This window comes from Branchiostoma belcheri, unplaced genomic scaffold (genome assembly GCF_001625305.1).
Source record: "Branchiostoma belcheri isolate BF01 breed outbred unplaced genomic scaffold, Haploidv18h27 scaffold95, whole genome shotgun sequence".
Taxonomy (NCBI): Eukaryota; Metazoa; Chordata; class Leptocardii; order Amphioxiformes; family Branchiostomatidae; genus Branchiostoma; species Branchiostoma belcheri.
The window spans coordinates 296,311-317,170 of record NW_017804631.1 but is presented as its reverse complement, the minus strand read 5'-3'; the positions used below and the strand labels follow the sequence as shown (position 1 = coordinate 317,170).

General features: G+C 40.9%; 3 protein-coding genes across 3 annotated transcripts; all 3 read left to right on the top strand.

The window, feature by feature from the left end:
- Positions 1-225: 225 nt before the first annotated feature.
- Positions 226-4,660, top strand: LOC109461654 (apolipoprotein(a)-like). The gene is made up of 5 exons (XM_019758036.1): positions 226-484; positions 1,267-1,380; positions 2,133-2,245; positions 3,439-3,582; positions 4,562-4,660. The coding sequence occupies exons 1-5, from the start codon at positions 226-228 to the stop codon at positions 4,658-4,660; spliced, it is 729 nt and encodes a 242-aa protein (XP_019613595.1).
- A 247-nt stretch (positions 4,661-4,907) lies between these two features.
- On the top strand, positions 4,908-17,274 carry LOC109461653 (adhesion G-protein coupled receptor G2-like). Its single transcript, XM_019758034.1, has 6 exons — positions 4,908-5,031; positions 5,620-5,790; positions 6,606-6,760; positions 8,772-8,936; positions 15,892-16,010; positions 16,953-17,274. Exons 1-6 carry the CDS (start codon positions 4,923-4,925, stop codon positions 17,272-17,274), a joined length of 1,041 nt encoding a protein of 346 aa, XP_019613593.1. The 5' UTR covers positions 4,908-4,922.
- A 507-nt stretch (positions 17,275-17,781) lies between these two features.
- Positions 17,782-20,200, top strand: LOC109461652 (adhesion G-protein coupled receptor G6-like). Its single transcript, XM_019758033.1, has 3 exons — positions 17,782-17,868; positions 18,677-18,813; positions 19,501-20,200. Exons 1-3 carry the CDS (start codon positions 17,816-17,818, stop codon positions 19,866-19,868), a joined length of 558 nt encoding a protein of 185 aa, XP_019613592.1. The 5' UTR covers positions 17,782-17,815; the 3' UTR covers positions 19,869-20,200.
- The last annotated feature ends 660 nt before the right edge of the window (positions 20,201-20,860 follow it).

Here is a 20,860-nt window from a genome sequence, read left to right as displayed (position 1 = left end):
CAAATGTATTCTAAATACCTTCTAGTTCTGGAACTGCAGGGTGTTTCAGGTGAAACCTTTCAGAGCAGATAAATTCACATTGTATTTATCTAATTTTTGCCATGTGGGTAGCTTAGACAGGTATCTACGCTATTGAATGTAAATTATGCATATCAAGCCCATATTTCATTAAGGACTGAGATCTAGGAACTCTTGTATACTACATGTTCCTAAGCCTCATGCTTGATGCTTTTTTATGTAGAAGAGACGTGCCAGGTGGGCAATGGAGCGTCCTACCGAGGAACCCTCGCTGTGACCGAAACAGGCCGGACGTGCCAGCGCTTGGACCGTCAGACACCCCATGGACACGACAGGACAGCCCGTAACTACCCGGCGGGCGGGCTGGTGGAGAACTACTGCCGCAATCCTGATGACTGGTCGGCGATCTGGTGCTACACCACGGACCCCGCAAAGAGATGGGAGCTGTGTGACCTGCCAGTCTGTGGTAAGGGCTTGTTACCTCCATGAAAAATGGAGGTATTGCTTTTGGCGCTTCTCTGTGTGTGTGTGTGTACGTGTGTGTGTCTGTGTGTTTGTGTTTCCGCACATTTGTAGTCAGCATAACTTTAAAACGTCTTTATGGATTGTGATGATATTTGGTATGCGGGTAAGTCTTAGGAAGCCGAAGGCCAATGTTAAATATGGGCCTCCTGGTGGATGACCTTGGTACTGCAGCAGAACTTCCTTTTTTTATTTTTTGTCCTGAACATGCTGTGGTCTTGAATTTTTGGTAACAGATAGCTTTTCCTGTAAGGAAAAGCAAGCTATGTCAGGAGTCCTTTTTTTGTATCACCAATAAATGTCTAGAACCAGCCTACGATATGGAATTTTCTATCAACGATAAGTCGTTTTTTCTTACAGATATCAGCATGCTGTGGGATAAGGTCCATTTCACATGCCACATTTAAGAATGGCCGAACAACTGGCTTTGAAAATCAAATCCCGTGCTACTGATATTGAAATTGCTTTGGATGCCTTTAATATATTCACTCACCGGTATTCTCTTCTAGATGATCTGACATACTTGTTAAATGATGTTTACCTTTATAGCTGACGAATGATGTATCTTGTCATGCAAATAAATCATCCCTATCGTCATGAAATCATATTTTCACAGATGTTGTCCTTTGAGATTCTTATCAAAGAAGTCCTTTTTTTTAAATTTTGCTTGTCAATTATTTGTATTTACTCGATATATTGAGTCATGATTATCATTCATTACGACAGACTACTGTAAAGAGGAGTCTGTTGAGACCGAAGCCGGACAGGTGACTTTTCCACGTACAGACGGCGGCAGTTTCAACTACTCTGCTGAACGGTGTAACTCGTCCGCAGAAAATGGTACGAAAATTTAACCTCCAAGTTTTGACCTTTTTTTCCTATAAAATGGGTAGGAATTTGATTTTGGGTTCATGATTCTGTTTTGACTGTGTTTTATGTACTAATATACTGTATGTACTGAAAACAGCTATCGTAAGCTGAATGTACATATAGATAAATGAATGACCCTATTTATAAAGCCTTTAATAAATGTTTACGTGTGTTTACGTGTGTAGCTGTTTTGTGACTGGTAAACAGCGTGGATTTGGACCAAAATCATGTGATAGAAATAGGCACTTATGAAATAGAGCAGAATCCTGTTAATTTCATTTGTGCGTTTCAAATTCAGAGAAATAGTTTCAAGGGTACACCATCTCGATCACTGTTATGAGCAAAGATGATAACTACAGACGCATAGAAACGACATTTTGTCTGTTTGCATAACCTCTACATGTGAACATAACAGCTTTGTACGTTGATTAAGTAGAAACTTTGAAAGAGTGACATGATTGATCCAGTAAGGACACCATGATTCTCCTTAAACACGCCAAAATACAAACCTTCTACCTAACGTTCTATCAGCCATGGGGACGTTTTTTTAATTGCAGCTAGTTATTTGTTTCCACCAGATCCAAGTGCGGAAATAAATGTTAAAAGCTGACTTTTCCAGGGGGAAACGCTGGGACTTGTTTCAGATTCGAACTCAGTACTTTAGCCTTTTATAGAAATTTATAGACCACCATGCATTATACAGTCCATATTGTACCCCACAGAGAAGCCCCTGGCTACTCGTTTCTGCCGGGTCACACAAAATACAACAGTTACTGCAGTGTGGGACCAGCCGGTCGTCCTCAGGTGTGACACTGACTTACACAATCTGTCCCAGGTACGTATTTACACCAAACTGTCCCAGGTACGTGTTCACACCAAACTGTCCCAGGTACGTGTTTACACCAAACTGTCCTAGGTAAGTGTTTAAAACAAACTGTCCCAGGTAAGTGTTTACACCAAACTGTCCCAGGTACGTGTTTACACCAAACTGTCCCAGGTACGTGTTTACACCAAACTGTCCCAGGTACGTGTTTACACCAAACTGTCCCAGGTAAGTGTTTACGCCAAACTGTCCCAGGTACGTGTTTACACCAAACTGTCTCAGGTACGTGTTTACACCAAACTGTCCCAGGTAAGTGTTTACGCCAAACTGTCCCAGGTACGTGTTTACACCAAACTGTCTCAGGTACGTGTTTACACCAAACTGTCTCAGGTACGTATTTACACCAAACCGTCTCAGGTACGTATTTACACCAAACTGCCCCAGGTACGTGTTAACACCAAACTGTCTCTGGTACGTATTTACACCAAACTGTCTCTGGTACGTATCAAAGTGCCCCACCTAAATGTTTACACCAAACTGTCCCAGGTACGTGTTTACACCAAACTGTTCTAGGTACGTGTTCACACCAAACTGTCCCATGTAAGTGTTAACACCAATCTGTCTAGGTTAGTGTTTACACCAATCTGTCCAGGTAAGTGTTTACACCAATCTGTCCAGGTAAGTGTTTACACCAATCTGTCCAGGTACGTGTTTGGACCAAACTGTCCCAGGTACGTGTTCAAATCAAAAAGTCCCTGGTAAGTTTTTACACCAAACTGTTTTAGGTAAGTGTTTACGTCAAACTGTCCCACGTAAACTGTCCCAAGTAATTGTTACATAACACTGTCCCAGGTAAGTGTTTACAGCAAACTACCCCACGTGCTTACACCAATATGTCCAGGCAGGTGTTTACACCAAACTGTCCCAGATAAGTGTTTACACCAAACTGTCTCAGGTAAGTCTTTAGGTCCCACGTAAACTGTCCCAAGTAATTGTGACACAACATTGTCCCAGGTAAACTGTCCTATGTGTTAACACCGAACTGTGTCAGGTACGCATTTACACCAAACTGTCCCAAGTACACCAACGTAATAAAATGATATCTCAAAAGGGTATGTAGCAATTAGGATAATATTTGGGATGGTTTAAATAGCTCCTTCAAGCGCTTTCTCCTACTGCAACGGACGTTGTTATGTATTTTGCAGATTGTAGTGAACAACGAGACAGCTCTGTCTGTGGCAACGGAACTTCAGGTGATCACAACACAGGCCGAAACGCTCTCGTCTGGTGATGTTAGCACCATTACAGACATATTACACAAAATAGTCAACGCCAGCGGCACTGAGCAGGTCAGATTTTACTTTACAATTTCGTTTTTTTTACCACCTGCCATCCTCTCTGACATTGTTTTAAATCAAGTCGTTTTACAAACATTATTTAATCATCATCAACACCCACTGCATGCTGGGTTTTGCATCGGCAGTTGTAGAAACATTATTCAGTTGCACTACACAAAATCAATTTTGACGCATACCTTCCAACATGCGTATAGGTTTTGTTTCTTCGCTCACGTATATCTTTACACATGATTCAAGGCGTGCTTAAGGCCGCACAACACAGTATTAATGGGCGAACCCCGTAGTCAAAAGTAGTCCGGGCACAAAGTAGTGCTGCACAATACTAGAGAAGGGTGCAGAGATTGTTTTGTGCATGTCATTGAGATAGAACCTGTGGTAAATGTTAGAGGAATACGTCAGTTTTGAGACTGTAAAAGTTGAATTATGGTGCGTGTTCAGTCGGCGTAGATTTGCGCTTGGATACTTGTCCCGCCTAGTACTGTGCCTCGGCTGCAGTTCCATGACCTCTGCAGTGGCGCTAATAAAGAGGGCATGAGAAAAGAACTAGCCGGCAAATCTAAGCTCATTTTCACATATTTTGTACACTATACCCTGAAATTAAACAAAATCTGAACCTTGCTTGTGCACCCTACTATGATTTTCAGTGAGTCGAAGTGAGTCACTTTGGGGTCCTTAACTATAGAAATCCCCATAGGGCTAATACTGTGTTGTGTCGCCTTAAAGACGTTGCTATTAGAACTTAGAGCAATTTTGATAAAAGAATGTAGCTCGCAATGTATATTATTGCCTTGCACGTTAACGAGAAAATACATTCAAACAGTTATTTACCAACCTGAAAAAAACTATTCACAGGGGTGCGGTATTATGTTTGTACTCATCATGTAAATCGATCTTCATATGTCCTTGTTACCAGCAATTAGCCCCTCGATCATGAACTTGCAGTAAACTGTATAATATTTCTATTCTCCAGATTGGAGAATCCATTCTGACAATTGCAGATAACTTCATAAAGGTCAACGAAACTGTGCTTCTGGATAGCCATCAAACCGATAGAGCCCCAACAAGGTAACGTCACAAAGTTATCAAAGATACCTTATTTTGCTAATGTATGTGCATCGATATTGTATGCGTTTTGGATAATTAAACCAATATAAGACAACATTACAACTTTTAACACATTGAATATATCTATATTGACAAAATAGAAAATCACTACGTTGAACGTGTTGTTTTGTATTGACAAAAGAGAAAAAAAACTACGTTGTATTCGTTACAGCCAAGTAGAATGCAGACAATATTTTACCTCATGCAGAGTTCTTCATGCATTGGAGATGTTTGCAGACGGAGTGGATCTGAGTACAGACAGGTTCACCTCCAAGCGACAGGACGTGGCACTGCAGGCAGCTGACGTCAGTGTGCAGGAATTTGATCAGGGCCAAGGTCAGGATGAGAGTCAATCGGAGATTGTTTTGTTTTCGGATTATTATGTCATGAAACCAGTGAAGAGACAGTGTGGAATAGGCTATAATTTAACACCACAAAAGGAAACATTTATATTTTATTTTAACTTCTTAAATTTATATTATTTACTATATTTCTTGAATTATTGACATGACAGGTGAATATCACATACCTGAGACCAGACTGTAAGGTTTGAATCACTCACATGGTCACACAAAAAAGAGCCCCTACTCTTTTTAGAAAGATGGGATCTTTAACATGCTGAAAGTTTGGCCAATTTTAGACACGGGAAAATGGTCAAATTTGCCTCCAATTTAACTGAAATTTGATTCGTATAGAAAGGTAAGCTGGGTCAACCCTGGTTGGCTGGTATTTAGAAACAGATTTTGGGAAACGTCGTGAATATATGTGACATGGGCTTAGGCATGTATCAAAACATGAGAAAAGGTTCCGTTGGTTCAGGCGACTAAACAACATGAAAGGGGTGCCTTTAGGCATGCTTTATTGCATACTATGGGGTTTAATACAGAGGGCTGATATTGTTCTGAAACTCTTGTTTTACCACAGGACTTGCCTTGTTTCTGAATGGAAACAGTTCTAACAGCCTGAGTGAAGGCCGGCTGTTCAGCTTTACCAAGGAGGATGAAAGAGAGGGCTTTTTACAGACTGCTGACATTGATGTCTCCATCAGTCTGCCTGCCAAACTCTCGAACGTACTACCTTTAGACAACACAACAGGTATTTTATATCTTAATTTCATGAGATTTACCACATATGTGTAAAGATTGGCATAACAAGTCACTTTCACCCTTCAAGATGCCAAGCCCGAGAGGCAATGAGGCTAATGTGTAGTTCAAGGCCCAGATGCTAGCATTAATTGCGTGTGAGGAACCTACAAAATACGTCGTAGTCATCTATGTCGTATTACCTCAAAATACGCGGATGGCTCAAACTAAAGTCATATTTTCCTCAAAATACGCGGATGGCTAACTACGCCGTATTTGAAATATGTACGTCGATGGCTGAACTACGTCGTAAAAATACGTCGTAAAAAATCCGCGGATGGCGGATGAAGTGGGACCTTTAGCATACTCAAGGTGTGGCTCTCGGAAACACGATTTTGACAATGCATTATCCCTCCATATATACCTCTGGGTGGTTCATTAACCCTTAAAGCTTTCAAACAAACCATGAACTGCGTTTCGTAGATGGCTTGTATTACCTGCGCATACACTAGATGACTAGCTAAAATAAAAATAATCAAGCACATTTGAACTGTAACATGAAATTTCCAACACACAAATGTTCGACCGTACAACTCCGATCTTTATTTAGGAATGGACAATGTAGAAATTACAGTGAATACTTGCTTCGAAATGACTTCTAACAAGTGAACACAGATGAACTTTCGAAGTAAATGGAACATAATCTTAGTTAAACTGAAACCTACATATATATTTTAATAAAGTTGGTAGAACATAGGCAATTGGGATTTTTTTATACACACCAGAAATTATTCCTAACTTTAGTTACACCCTTCTTTCCCTACCCAGACGTCCGAGTGAGCTACATTCTGTACAACGACGACAGCCTGTTTGTTCAGCCTTCCCAGGATGCCGTGCGAACCCACATCATTAGCGGTAGAGTTGCAGGGATGCAGGTGAAGAACCTACCAGAGCCAGTTGTCATCACCTTTGCACCCACAGAGGTATTGTGCACGTTGTTCTATTTTTTTACACTATGGCTTTGGCCACACCAATTTTATTTCTTGATTAACGGATTTTTCTAGACAAATAATGGAGCGGGCGGGAGAAATTACTAGACTATGTACACCTGTGATTTGTATGTATACGGGCACAGCAAGTAAATTTTATTGAAGATCCTTTGCAGATTCCAAATCTAATGCGATAGGGTGAAAAAGGCAGGCCAAAAAACAAGAAAAAAAAGTTTGACATCATAAACCTTGTTGAACAAGAAATAATACAAATATTTTGATTGTGCCATTTGTCACTACAAAAAAAGTTTTTAATCATTAGTTGATATTGTACAATTTTTTTTCGATTCATTGAGAACATGACACATAAAAGGATGAAATACATCACTGCAGCAAAGTAAAAGACAAACAATAAATCAGAGCCTTGTCTTGTCTCCTCTGTTCAAATTTATCTTCCATTCACATTCTGGCATGGCAACAGACATATTTACCCATTTTTGGCATGTCAGAGGGCAACAAAATTTCTTGTCTTTTTTTCCCAAATCAGGCGACAATTAACCCTACCTAGACCGGGGGGGGCTAAAAGTGCCCGCGGCAACTTTGATGTCACCTAGCGTCTGAACGGCTAGCCGTAGAACGGCGAAACTTGGTGACTTTTCCTAAAATATTGTTGGCAACAATTCTCTATCATTGGAATAAGATTATAATTTTTTGTGTTGCCATGGCAACGGGTTTCTGACAGGCATTTTTTGCTAAATTTAGTACTTTTTGTTTCAACAATAGAATTTTATGAGTTTTATGTCAAGTTACTCATGGTTTCTAATATTAATAACATCCCATATAATTTTATGTAAATTTTATTATTAAATATGCATAATTTATGCTAATTTGATGACGTCATTGGCCAAAATCCAAGATGGCGGACCATATCATTAGAACAGGTATATACGGGTTATTTTCATTAAAATTTCATCAATACTCACATTTCTTTTTACAAAAAAGGTTCATATGAACGTCTTTGGTCTGTTTACAATGTATTTTAGGCTTTATCATGAAAAAAAACTATTTTTGAAATTCAAGATTGATGATCCAAGATGGCGGCTATCTAAAATATGCATGACGTCATTTTATGACGTCACCGGTGTTGCTATGGGCAACATAAAACTTAGTACACAATAATATTCTGTCACAAACACTTTTGGTACAGTTATGTTGAATACCATTTAGTTTTCAGGGAAAAACCTATTTAGACGGTTTTGGCCAATAAAATCACATTAATGACGTCATAATGACGTCATAATACGTCATAACGACATAAAAATTGTAGATATGATAAATTTTCACTAGTACACCATTCTCTGAAAATTTGGTGGTCATACGATATACTGTTCGCGAGTTCTTAGGGGGGGGGTCAAAGAGACCCCCCCCCGGTCCCCCCATGTCAAAAAAAGCCCGGTCTAGGTAGGGTTAATGCACGCGTTGATGACATTCTTAAGAATTACTCACTTTTGAGTACAAAATGTAGTTAGGCCACACCAATTTAATTTGTTGGTTCTCGAATTCGCCTCTTCATTTTTTCCTGATTTCCAAAAAAAAAATTTAATAATCAACTGCAAAATGCTCATAATTAGCCCTGAACAGTTGAAAACAGTCCTTTTCTTTCCTAGTCGTTACATTTATTCAATCTTTCAATGCAGTGGTATCATTAGAAGTTAAAAATTCATTGCTAAAATTTTGAACCAGCCTTTTGTGTTGACTTCATACCTCCTATCGTAGCATTTGGGGCTATAATAGGATGCCTAGATCTGTTTTTATTTTTATTTTTTTTCGCCCTGTCGCTTCATATTTTTCCTGAAAAAATCCGAGAACCAACAAATTAAATTGGTGTGGCCTTATGTTGAAATTGGTAGATAGTATATTTAATGACATGTATGAAAATTGAGTATGCAAAAACTTTTTTGAATGAATAAAACCTACATATTCTTATTTTATTTCTTATTTCCAGGAAGTTTCTGATGAAGAAGTTAAAGTGGTGAGATGTGTTTTCTGGGACTTTGAGGCTGATGCAGGACAAGGGGCGTGGTCATCAGATGGGTGTATGAGTCAGGGCAAGGCCAACGGACGGTACACGTGCACCTGTAACCACCTCACTAACTTCGCTGTGCTCTTCGTAAGTCAGGCTAATTCTATATTCACAATAGGCACGTATCCAAATACCCTTACGGTTACGTCCTTGAAGGTTAGACATCCAGGTATAAAATGTACAAGAAAACTATTACTCAAGCAAATGAATAGGTTTTGGAAATTGTGAGACGTTTCAGGTAGCATTCACTACTTTTTAGCAGCGATAAGCCAGTTAGGTCTTACTTTTTTTTCTTATATGTTCTGTCTAAATTATTGCTTTCATATGCATAATTTACACCTCAATTCATCGTTATTTCAATTTACACGTCAATTCAGAGCTTATAGATTAATACTTGTTGAACCAGAGATTCCGTTAGTCATTGACGAAAATTATTGAATTCTACTTGAAACGTGTGATAATAATTTTTCCGCAATCCTCTAAGACGAGACATTAAAATTGGGCTATGTGGGCCATCAGGCGACAAAATTGCAATATATTTCCGCGCGACAGACTAAAAGCAACCTCCATTAAAGGAGTCGACATCTTACGACACAAGCCTTCATATGTTTCAGGTTTGAAACTGTTTTTGTGGTGTTTGAAGCTTTTACTATTATTTGCTTGGTACTATGGGAATCATGGGCTCAGGATCCGGTGCGTTAAACTGTCCAACAGCAGTAATCTCCCAAGGCCAGTAGGTGTTTATTTGTGGAGGGGCTTCACTTCGCGTTGTCTCATCGCAGGAAGGAAGGGGCGTCCTCTTCAGGAGACCTGGATTGCTGCCATTTGCGATCTCCCATGGCCAGTAGGTGTTTGGTACAGTGGGTATCGGACGCTCCAAAGGTAATGGGTTAGAATGTGCGTTGAATGGCACTTCCCACGGGTATGTGAATGGCACTTCCCAGTAGGTGTTTGTTTGTATTTGGTTTGATGTGACTTCATTTTGCGGTGTACTGCGGAGCAAAGGTAGGGACGCATGCCGTCGTAGTGTGATTGGACCCCTTTCAATCTTCCATGGCCAGTAGTTTAACAGTGCCCCAGATGGGCGGTAGGTACTTTGAGGTATGTCGAAGGACGTTCGCCTTGGTGTGGTGCTGTCATCTTTACTCTGGAGCTCCTTTGTCCTGTTTAGTAGTTCGGGAAGGGATGCTGATCGCCATGAGTTACGCCAGTGGCCTTCACCATCGACGATTTGCCATGGCCGGTAGGAATTTGGTTGTGAGGTCTGTAAAGCTGCATCATTTAGTTGAACGTTCTGATGAAGTTGTCCCTGCGTCGATTGTGAACTAGAAGCTGGCGGTTTTGCATGAGCTGGCATGCCTTGTCTGTTTGGAGCATCATCTGCCTTTCCGTATATCGTTACTCGGTGGGATTTGGATCTTCCATACACAGTTTTATTTTGCATAGAGGTCTTCCTGAGATGGAGTGAACGTCTGCCCAAGCTGCTATGGTAACAACGAGTGTTCCTTGTCTTTCCGTAGAACGTCACACGATGGGATCTCAGTCTGTCATACCGAGTCTTATGTGAATTTTGGTGCTGGTTGCCGAGGTAAATGCTGCCTAGGCCTTGCCCATTTCCCGTAACTACAGGAAGCGTCAAATCAACGGCAACAGCATAGTAAGGCAACGGCGCATCTTCGCCATCTTCGGCGCTGTCTGGAATGTTGCAATACGTCTGTTCGGTGGAGGGTAGGGCAGCAGGCAGCGACTGATAGGAGACTGCGTCTTCCAACCGTGTGCGAGTTATAGTAGGAATCTTCCTAAATGAGGCCGATCTGGTCACGTCAGACATACCGCCATCTGGGATTTCCCAGTACGTGTGAAGTGCATGGTCAGTGTCCTCTGGGATCTCAGAGTAGTTGGGTTCGATTGAACTAAGGTTTGTAGGCAGCGATCTGCAAGATGTTAGTTGGCGGTGTGGAACGCCGCCGTGTTGCTGCGAAATGGCGGGGAGGGACGAAGACCTTGCCCGCCCAGGTTTCGCACGCGGTACGATACGACATTGGTCCTCCTTATTTTTGAAGATTACGAACGTCTTTAGCATCGCAGCGGCGAGTGCTAGACATAGACCTAGTAACGGCACCAGCGAAGAGGCAGCATAGATCAAAATGTCCTCGTGGGCCGGTCTGCTTAAGATAGTACTAGCTTGCCTAGTGAAAGCCGGTGACGTAGTGGTCTGATGATGTGACGTCTGCACTAGCAGAGTCTGGTTCTTCGGCGCAGGTGCCTGCTGGCCGGAATCTGGATATGTTTTGCTGTACCTCATTCCGTTTTCTTCAGATACATCGAGCACCATGCGACTCGTTTTTCCATTGGCCAGTATGAAGCAGGTTATGTTTCTAACGTTTGTTTGACTGAACGTATTCATGCTTCCAGTGGCTGAGTTACTTGTACTGGTGCTCTGCGTCGTTCTATCCAAAGTAAAGGTAAGGGCTTTGGTTTCGTTTCCTTCTAATATGGAAGCGAATCGTATACGCAAACCACCCTTTAAAACCATAATCAATCCACTATTATGTTCCCACCCCTGTCTACACCTGGCAGTGTCATCGCTGGGTGTGTATTGGTTGGAATATCCAGTCTTCAACAAGACAAGAAAGTTTGCATGGCTGTCGATCGTTGTCAAGAGGCTGTTTGGCATGCCGCAAGAATTGTCTTCCATTGGAACACTCCTGGGGTCATAATATGCGTATTCGTTATATTTCCACGTCAAAGTCTGTTCGTGGTTAAACGGGTCATGGGTGAAACAGAGAAGGTACCTGGAGACCCTTAGTGACACGTCCTGTCTCCTGATGTGAGGCGACTCACGATCAGTTTTGTGATTGTGGACAAGAAGGCTCCACGCCCTCTCATGCACCACCATGGTACGAACAAAGCCCAACCTTCCGCCGACAACGCGAAGAATGGAAGGAATGCTTTTTGTCCCCCAGAAAGTGTCCCCGTCCAAAAATTGAAAGTTCCCACCTAGAGCCAAATCGTCGAGGTCATTTAGGTACTGGAATGCACCCGAAGGAATGTCGTTTGATTCCAATCGGAGCTCCGCCAGGTTCTGAAGCGTACAGAACCAGTCCGGGTGTACTGTCTGCAGATTGTTATTCTGCAGATTTAAGACCTCAAGCAAACTAAGGTTCATAAAAGAACCAGTTTCCACACTTACAATTCTGTTATTGGACAAGCTCAGCGTGTGGAGACGTTTCAAACCAGAGAACGACTTTTGCCTGATACACGTGATTTTGTTGAAGTCTAGTACCAACATCAATAGGTTAGAAGATCTGGCCAGGACATTCTCTTCAATATTTGTGATTTCGCATTTCACCAGGGCAAAGTTCGTGGTACACTCAAGGCAAAGGCCCTCCAGTGTTTTTTCCGATAGGAGTTCGACTGGATACCACGCTACTGCAACCACGGTTGCGTACCTGCCAATGCAAGGAATTACCTGAGGTACAGCTACTGTTCCATCTATATCCTTGCACACGGTCCATTTATTAAGGGTTACTAGCCTTGTCAAATCCCCTTCAAGATTAGATCGGATGTGCTCAGCTAAAGGTATAGGCAGGTTTGTTCTTTCACAATGCTGGGGGCAGAAGCCGCCAAAAGCCGTACAAGCTGAAACCCAAACCAAGACGATTAACAAGGCACCGCTTGCTTTCCGAAAGACGCATTGTTTCCCGAACGCCATTTGATACTACATGTATGCTTCTTTTCTAGAACCTATGTGGCATCGCGTGGCGCAGTGGTCAGACTGGTTGGCTTGGAACCAAGACGTATTAAGTTCAATCTCCTGACATCTCCGGTGTTGCGCTCTTGGGCCTTTCAGCTAATCGTTGATACTGCACCTAATAACTCCATGTCATAAGGATACCAAACGGAGTTGGTGTCGCCTATGTGCCAAGACTTGCGCATTTGCCTCTAAGAACCGTGATTCTTTTTTACATACAATTTAGAAGGCAAAGTCGAGGGTTCGTGTGGCACAACAGCAGATTGCGCGACTCGGAATCAAGAGGTCCCGGGTTCGAGTCCTGACATGCCACCGATCTTGTGCCCTTGGGAAAGGCACTTTACACGACTTTCTCCACTAGACTCAAGTGGAAATGAGTATTGTCCAGTATCTGTTTCTATGTGCGGGACACAACACCAGCAACAGCTGTCTTTGTTCCGCGTGTATTGCACTGTTGCAATTTCAATAAATAAAATAAAAGGCAAAGTCTTCACACTGACCTTGCCTGTTGTTCCCCCGTGACACTGGAGGCTCAACCTGTAGTGTGAAGATACCGTATTTCCGTTATATCATCGTTATTTCTCTCAACATTTACAGGCAAAGAAACAACTCAACTTTGAAGCCCCACAATTTTTTTAGCAAATTGACAACTAACTTTTCTACATGTACTTACCTTCCTTATTCTATCACATTGTTCGTCTTATTTGCGCTCGCTCGTCAGCGTCCGCTACCCTGCTAATGTATTGGCTGACATATTGATAAATTAAAAAGCTCGTTTCCCTATAACTCTACTTACTCCAATAACTACTTCCTCACCGAACCTCTCTTCTATATATCCCTAATAGTATGTTGTTGGGTTTTTTTTCGTTTTTTTTTTCTAATTCTTTAAAACCCTATCCCAATCGGGCACAGGAAGACTTACTTAGACTTAGAGGCTCCCGCGTCTCGTGACGCATAAGGTAGTCAAAGTAGCCCAGCTTTCTCTGTCAGCAGCCAACTGCTTGGATGTCCCTCTCGACTGCCTGTTGCCAGTTCATCAATGGACGTCCCTCTTTCTCCGTCCTTCTGGGCACCACTGTAGGACCTGGTTGGAGAGTCTGACAGGCGGGAGTCTGACAGGCTGTCCTATAACCAGCTAAGACGGCGTTTACATATGATGGAGGGCTGGTTGTTGATTGGCTTGGAGGCTGATGTTTTTATTAGGGATTAAGTCGCTCCATCTAATGCCCAGCACAGAAAGAATTCGTATTTATTCTGGGATTTTGCGGAAAAATCAATTACATGGCAGACAAATATAAGAAATAATGCCTATAAAGTATGACATTTAATTGCAACAAAATTATTATAATTAAAAAAGTTGGGTTGAGAAATGAAACTTAGAAATGTAACTAGGTTATCACACCAACTTCAAACAATGCTTTTAAATTGATTTGTCTACTCGGGGCCCTATTTTTCAAACTCTCCTGTAGTTTTACAGACAAATCTATTTTTTGGGCAGATAAAAAAAATGCAGACGGTTAAGACATAATGCTTATAACGAGGTAGTGTCATGGGCTCCGGGTGCTAGTGTCACAGAAATGAAAATAAACCTATAGAGCATCGCTGAAAGACAGGCGAAAAAAGTACCGACTATGCATGGTGTACGAAATGACTAATAACCTAGCGTTCCAACTAGTAAGTACCCCCCCCCCCTCTTCAGGAAAAAAACAAGAAATAGTCAGGCCTTCGAATACTATTATCAAGGAAGGATTAGGGTGTTTCAAAATTCGTTTTTTTTTGCGAGAACTATCACCCGTAGACTGGAACTAGCTGCCATCAGTTGAGACATAATACATGTAGCTTTGAACAACTTTTCAGTAGTTAGATGTGCAAACTTAAGGTAGGGTGTAACTGGTTGTTCGGTGTGATATAGCTAGCCGCCGCCGCACCGCGTGCCTACAAATCTGGTACACCGGTTGTAAAGATAATATATGATTACAACAGAAGGGGTTTGATTAAAAGTTTTGGTAGACAAATGAGATCTAAATGAGAATGTAACTAGGTCACCACAGCAATATCAGGCGATACCTTGATTGGTCTACTCGGGCCCCTCTTACGCTGTATTGATTTGTCGAGACACTTTCATTTTCCTTGGCTCTCCGTATTTTGTATACAGCTGTCCCGGTAGTTCCAGGACAAACTGCTAGGGGGACAACCTCACGCCACATACTTCCAGCTGCAGCTGCAGGAGCTTTCCACTATTTAAATAGAACCTGGCACTTCTACAAGTATTTAACTCAAACGTTAATTTAAGCTAACTGTGATACTGTAGTTACCCGCTTGGAGGCCCATTATAACTTGTGTCTCTAACCATCCACACCATACCATCCCTAGCTTCTCTAGTTATGTTATCCGACGTAACGACACACATTTATACACAGGTCGCTGCAGTACCGTATGAAAACATCAGGTAAACCATTTTCAAACTTAACCTTCCTTTCTACAACCGCCTCATACTTGCCAAATATCTTTAAAAATCATTCGCAGCTTCTCGAGTTATGATGTTGTTAATACATACATACAGACAGACAAAGATCACAGAAACTCCTCCATGGCAAAACCAAAAACATAGCCTCCTTTACGAAGGTAATAGAACTTTTTTTGTTGTGATCGCGCTCGGCAGTAGCCTATCAGCCCTTGTACATGTCAACCCAGGTCAGTGATGTATACCAAGGCCAAGAGAACTGTTAACGTGTGCTGCGAGTTTGCGGTATATAGTCTTAGTGTAAGTATATGCTCTTGGAAAGCATACTTGGAAGGCATAGTGCGAAAACACCTTAGATGGAGGTATCGTTTTTGGTGTGTCTGTATGTATGTATGTATGTATGTCTGTCTGTGTGTGTGTGTGTGTCTGACTGTGTGTGTTTCCGCAACTTTGTGGTCAGCATACCTTCAGAACGACTTTATGGATTATGATGATATTTGGTATGTTGGTAAGTCTTAGGAAGACAAACGTCAAGGTCAAATATGGGCCTCCTGGTGGCTGACCTTGGTACTGCAGCAGAACTTCCGGATTTTGTATCCTTTGTCCTGAACATGCTATGGTCTTGAGGTTTTGGTGACAGATACCTTTTCCCGTCAGGAATAAGTGGTGTGAGTTTGGTCCCCCTAGCAGCTTGTTCTGGAACTGCAGGGCACTTTCTGGCGAAATGTATAAAAGCCAATAAGTCCAGATAGGAACAACATATTTTCATAATTTTTTCTTGTTAAATATGTGTTTTAATTTTTAAATTCTTTTTAATCTCCCAGGATGTGCATGGTTCAGGGTTTGGAGAGCACGAAAGACTACTAGAAGCCATCACTTATGTGGGCAGTATAGTGTCCATTATTACCCTGGTCCTCACTCTACTATCTTTCATCATTACAAGGTAAGTACTTACTAGTAGGCCTGTGTTTCTAATTTCAGTTCTGAAAGATAGCCCCAGTACCAGGTATTTCATTGTTCTCTTTTTTTCTTTAGGCCACAGCAAGTAATTTTTATGACATCAGCTTGCACATTAATTTTCGCCTGATGTGGGGGGGGGGGACAAATATTGTTGCCCTCTGACTGTGGTCAAAATGCCGAAGAGATGTTTGTTGTCATTCCGGAATGTGGATAGCAGATACATATGGAGTGTGTAGACAGTATGCAATGTATTTCATACCTTTTATATGTGATGGTGGCTGTAAATATGTTATATTCACATAAATCAAAACCATTTGTACAATGATAGAAAAAGTTGTTTCAGTGAGAAATGAATGTTGTCATATTTGAAAGTTAACTTATAGGTATTATTTCTTGTTTAACAAGTTTTATGATGTCAAAATTTTAACGCATTATATTTGGAGTCGGCGAAGGATGTCAACAATAAAATTTACTAGCTGTGGCCTCAGATTTGACAAGCCCGCCTGTTCCAACAAATACAGTCTAATAATATAAAACTACAAACTAGTTCCATTTACTTGTGGGGAAGGTACAAATATTTCACCCGACCAACCTTCAATAAATTTGCTTTAAATTCTTTTATAGGTCTTTTGGGCCATGTTATAAACTAAACTCTTAAACCTAAAGTCATCGAATGACTGAGCAAGGATACGTTTGACAATATATCAGGAAGTACCAATATGCATGTCTGAAACATGTTGGCCCAGCTAAATACTTTTAAGTGTTTCCAGTTTGGTTGTTTAGATTTAAATTTACGCGTTCAGACGTCAGACGATTTTAAAATCGGCAAGGACCTGGCCCCCCGACCCCCCTGTGACTCTACGAGAAGGTACATATTGTGGATTGTATACAATTGTGCCATATTTATTTATTTTTTTCATTCCAGGAAGCAAAGACAAAGTGCCCGCAGTCCTCATGCCAGGAACCAGCGCCTGGTCCTGATCAACCTCTGCGTGGCTTTGCTGGCCATTCTAATCACATTTTTAGCAGGCATCGACCAAACGGCATCTCCCATTGGTTGCACTGCTGTAGCAGCTTTGTTACACTATTTCCTATTGGCTGCGTTAATGTGGATGGCAGTTGAGGCTGTAATGATCTTTCTGGCTGCCGTGATGGTTTTTGGCCACTATGTGTCTGAGAGTTTTATCTACAAGGCTGTAGTTGTAGCTTGGGGTAAGCAGACCATTTTAATACCCAACTGCCGTTAAGGACGTATTTTATGCAAATTGAGGATTGTCTGTCATGGTTAAACATGGAGACTAATTTTCATCAGAACTTTACAATATCTTTTTTTAATATAAAAGTTCCCCAGCATCATTTAATAACCAAATCTACAAATACAAATCTACGTGCATTTTCAAAAGCAGCTGCAAACAACAAATTAGAAAATGTTAATGTCCAGCAGAAATATCGGCTTAATGTTTAACATAATATAATGCATTATTGTATGATAAAATCATCGTCACTATTACACCATAATATTCGTTTCATAGTCCCATTTCATGCGACCGGATCCTTCAATCCAATGCATATTTGTTAAAATTCCTGTCAATCAAGTGAAACCCAATCTCCACCGGCTCATTTTGGAACCCTAACATACAAACCTAGCATTGATTAGTACCAAAAACAAACAAACAATACTAGTACTTCTGTCCTGAAAGTAATAAATACTAGAACAAGGGAGATAATATGTATTTCACCACAAGAGCATAATGTGGCTTTTTTGTTTCAGGCTTTCCCCTTTTTGCCATGATGTCAACTGTCGGGCCATCTAGTCTCTACGAATACAAGATGAGCGACTAGTAGGTTGCATTTTGAGGTGTTAAATGTAATAAAATGACATTTCATATTCCAAATAGTAGTAGTAGTAGTAGTAGTAAATGGTTTATTGATAAACAAGGAACAAATCGGCCTTACAGCAATGGCTGAATTGCGCCGAAGTTAACAATCATCAAGTTAAGTAAAAGCAATAAAAAAGTATATATGTTATAATACATGAATATACAAAGTCAATATTATCGAGGCCATTAATAATACTACAGATGTAACGTGGTGCCTGGAGATCAGAATAGATGCTCGATAAGGTACATTTCTAAAAAATATCTCTGTAAAGTAATTTGTCATTCATTAAATTTCGAAACTTCCCTTGATGATATTGATGTTATTAGGAATTGGATAAATTGCTGATTTTCGGTCACTTTAAAAACTTACCTCAAGGCCGCAAAACTAGAGTCTTTTATCAAAATTTATAAGTATGTCATCCATCCGATTTACGTGCTACTAAGGTTCTTTCTATGTGGAGATTGCAACAAGACAATACAATGCGGAATCCATTGAATGTGCACTTGGCAGGGGCTAGGTGATTATACGTCGATGAAGGTTAGACATCCAGGTAATACGATACGCCAAAAAGCAGTTACTCAAGCAACTGGATATGATTTTGAAAATTTCAAAATCATATCCAGTTGCTTGAGTAACTGCTTTTTGGCGCTAGGTGATTATGTTACCACATATTTCATACACACATTATAACAAAGGGAAGCACATCGTTAATACAATCAAATAACGATCACCATCATGCTGAGATATAAAGTTCCCATCTGTTGACAGCTGTTGGCTGGCTCATCTCCCCATGTCGTACGCTTTTCTGCTTCCTGCTGGTCTCATACTGATGTTCAACATGATAATCTTCTCCATCGTCATATACAAGCTGGCCAAGAGGGAGAAGGTGCAAAAAACGTTGACAGGTAAAAAAAAAGATTTATGTTATGATGTTCACACAGCACTTTGTATTGTCATACTTGTGACTTTAAGCACCATGGGGGTTGAAATATAGGTTGTTATCATCACACATGGTGGGGGGGGCGGGTTGATCTGCTAGTTCCCCCCACCCCCAAGGTATCGCAAATCAGGGTCATTGCAGCAGCTGTTGCCCGGGGAGTACCATTAATAAGTTAGCACTAGGACCTAATGTCCCATGCAAGGACAATTGAACTTAGATTTTCAAATGCACCTTTAAACAAACCTTAACATCATGAAATGACCACAATCTAACGCTTCTTTGACGTCACGTCATGCAGATGACGCACGTGACTCGGTAAGCAGTGGATAAAAGTTTTTAGAAAGTCTGTAGCACCCCTTGTCTTTGCGGAGGGTTGTACAGTCGAAATGTGTCCTGTCCTGTTGGAACTTGATTCAAAATGTACCAAGAAAGATGACCTTCAGAATACAGATATGGGTTTAGCATGGAGGTTAATCAGTATTTGGTACAAGTCATTATGAAATAAAAACTCAACTCTTTCTGCCATTAAGTGGTTGAAGGAGTCAGATGAAAATTTGGGTAAGTCCTATTTCGATCCAGCACTGGCAGAGAATGTTTAGTCTTTAACAGATATGGATTGTTGCTTATAGAAGAACAACATGTTGATGCACAGGTACCAATGGGGAAGGCGTAGACAAACAATGGATACTCCGTCAGCTTCGTCGGGCCTTCAGCGTCATGTCTCTGTTTGGTCTCACATGGGTGTTCGGCTTCTTTGTCATCAGCGGTGGTCATCCTGCTTTTGCCTACCTGTTCTGCACCTTCAACACTCTCCAGGGTCTCTTTGTCTTCATCTTCCACTGCGTCTTGAGGGAGGATATGAGAAAGTGGCTCAAGAAATTCGACTTCAAAGGAAAGAAGAAGAATATGTATGTCCTCGATGAGAGCAAGTCATCTTCTGCAGCAGTTGAGCTAATGCAGTTTAAACGTTTACAACCTGGCAACAGTCCGGATGGGTCAATCGAAGAAGTAACTGAATGATACACTAGAATTGTTACTCAAGAAACTGAATGAATTACTTGAGTAACGAATCCTGTGTATGTCTTCAATCGGATGCCTTATCTAATTTGACGGTATTGAGATTAGTTCGCAATTCAGACATTGTCTTGGGTTAAAAAATCCCTATCTGCAGATTGAAAGAATGAATGAAAAGTTCAAGAGTTTCAACTTGATTTCTATAAAGTATTCAAATGCGGATAGGTTTTATCTGCGTCTCAAGAACTAACTTGTACTAAAGCATATTTCAGATTTTCAGCATCACGACTTATAATCATATCTAGGCGGTAGATAAAATGGTTGGATGGCCATGCGTGTGTTAAAGGAGTACTAACCTCCAGAAGGAGGTGCTATATTTCGACAGGCATTTATTTTTGGAAGTGAAAAATGAATATTATTTTACAGTATACAATTAAATGCCCATTTTGCGAGCAAATCTTAAAACGCATCGAATCCGGGACAAACTCTCCAAATACCCTCAAAACTATCCCAGAATACACCACGCTGCCCCATTGGTGTCTATGTTTTAAAGAAAAAGTTACGTTACAGACCTCATTTCGGGGGCGATAAGAAAAATTCGTACCGTTTTGTGTTCTTTGATATCCTACCAACCATTGTCCTTCTTGGTGTCCTTATCGCCCCTCATTTATGCCGCAAATATTGATGATGAAAAAAATGGCGTAATCTAGTTATCTTTTTCATAAGTGGCGTAATCTAATTATCTGTTCAAGTTATACTTACATGCAAATAAGTTGAGAAACTCAAAACACACAGGATGAAACTGGCGCCCACTGTATTCGACATCGTGATATTATAATATCCAAGCCACAGGTCAAGCAAAGTAAAGCAAGTAATTTCTCAATAATCAGCTTGTTAGTGTGTTTGTCTCCTACCATTTTCGCCGAAAAATGTGTATGTTGACCTGAAGTGTATGAGTATTGCGTAAGCCAGAGTTCCCGGATGTATCAATTGTGGTT

Coding starts and splice junctions, on each gene's coding strand:
- LOC109461654 (XM_019758036.1), top strand. CDS start 226: ATGCTTTTTTATGTAGAAGAGACGTGCCAGGTGGGCAATGGAGCGTCC. Junction 485..1,266: donor GTGTGACCTGCCAGTCTGTG/GTAAGGGCTTGT, acceptor TCATTACGACAG/ACTACTGTAAAGAGGAGTCT. Junction 3,583..4,561: donor ACGCCAGCGGCACTGAGCAG/GTCAGATTTTAC, acceptor TCTATTCTCCAG/ATTGGAGAATCCATTCTGAC.
- LOC109461653 (XM_019758034.1), top strand. CDS start 4,923: ATGTTTGCAGACGGAGTGGATCTGAGTACAGACAGGTTCACCTCCAAG. Junction 5,032..5,619: donor GGAATTTGATCAGGGCCAAG/GTCAGGATGAGA, acceptor GTTTTACCACAG/GACTTGCCTTGTTTCTGAAT. Junction 6,761..8,771: donor TCACCTTTGCACCCACAGAG/GTATTGTGCACG, acceptor TCTTATTTCCAG/GAAGTTTCTGATGAAGAAGT.
- LOC109461652 (XM_019758033.1), top strand. CDS start 17,816: ATGATGTCAACTGTCGGGCCATCTAGTCTCTACGAATACAAGATGAGC. Junction 17,869..18,676: donor GAATACAAGATGAGCGACTA/GTAGGTTGCATT, acceptor ATCTGTTGACAG/CTGTTGGCTGGCTCATCTCC. Junction 18,814..19,500: donor GGTGCAAAAAACGTTGACAG/GTAAAAAAAAAG, acceptor GTTGATGCACAG/GTACCAATGGGGAAGGCGTA.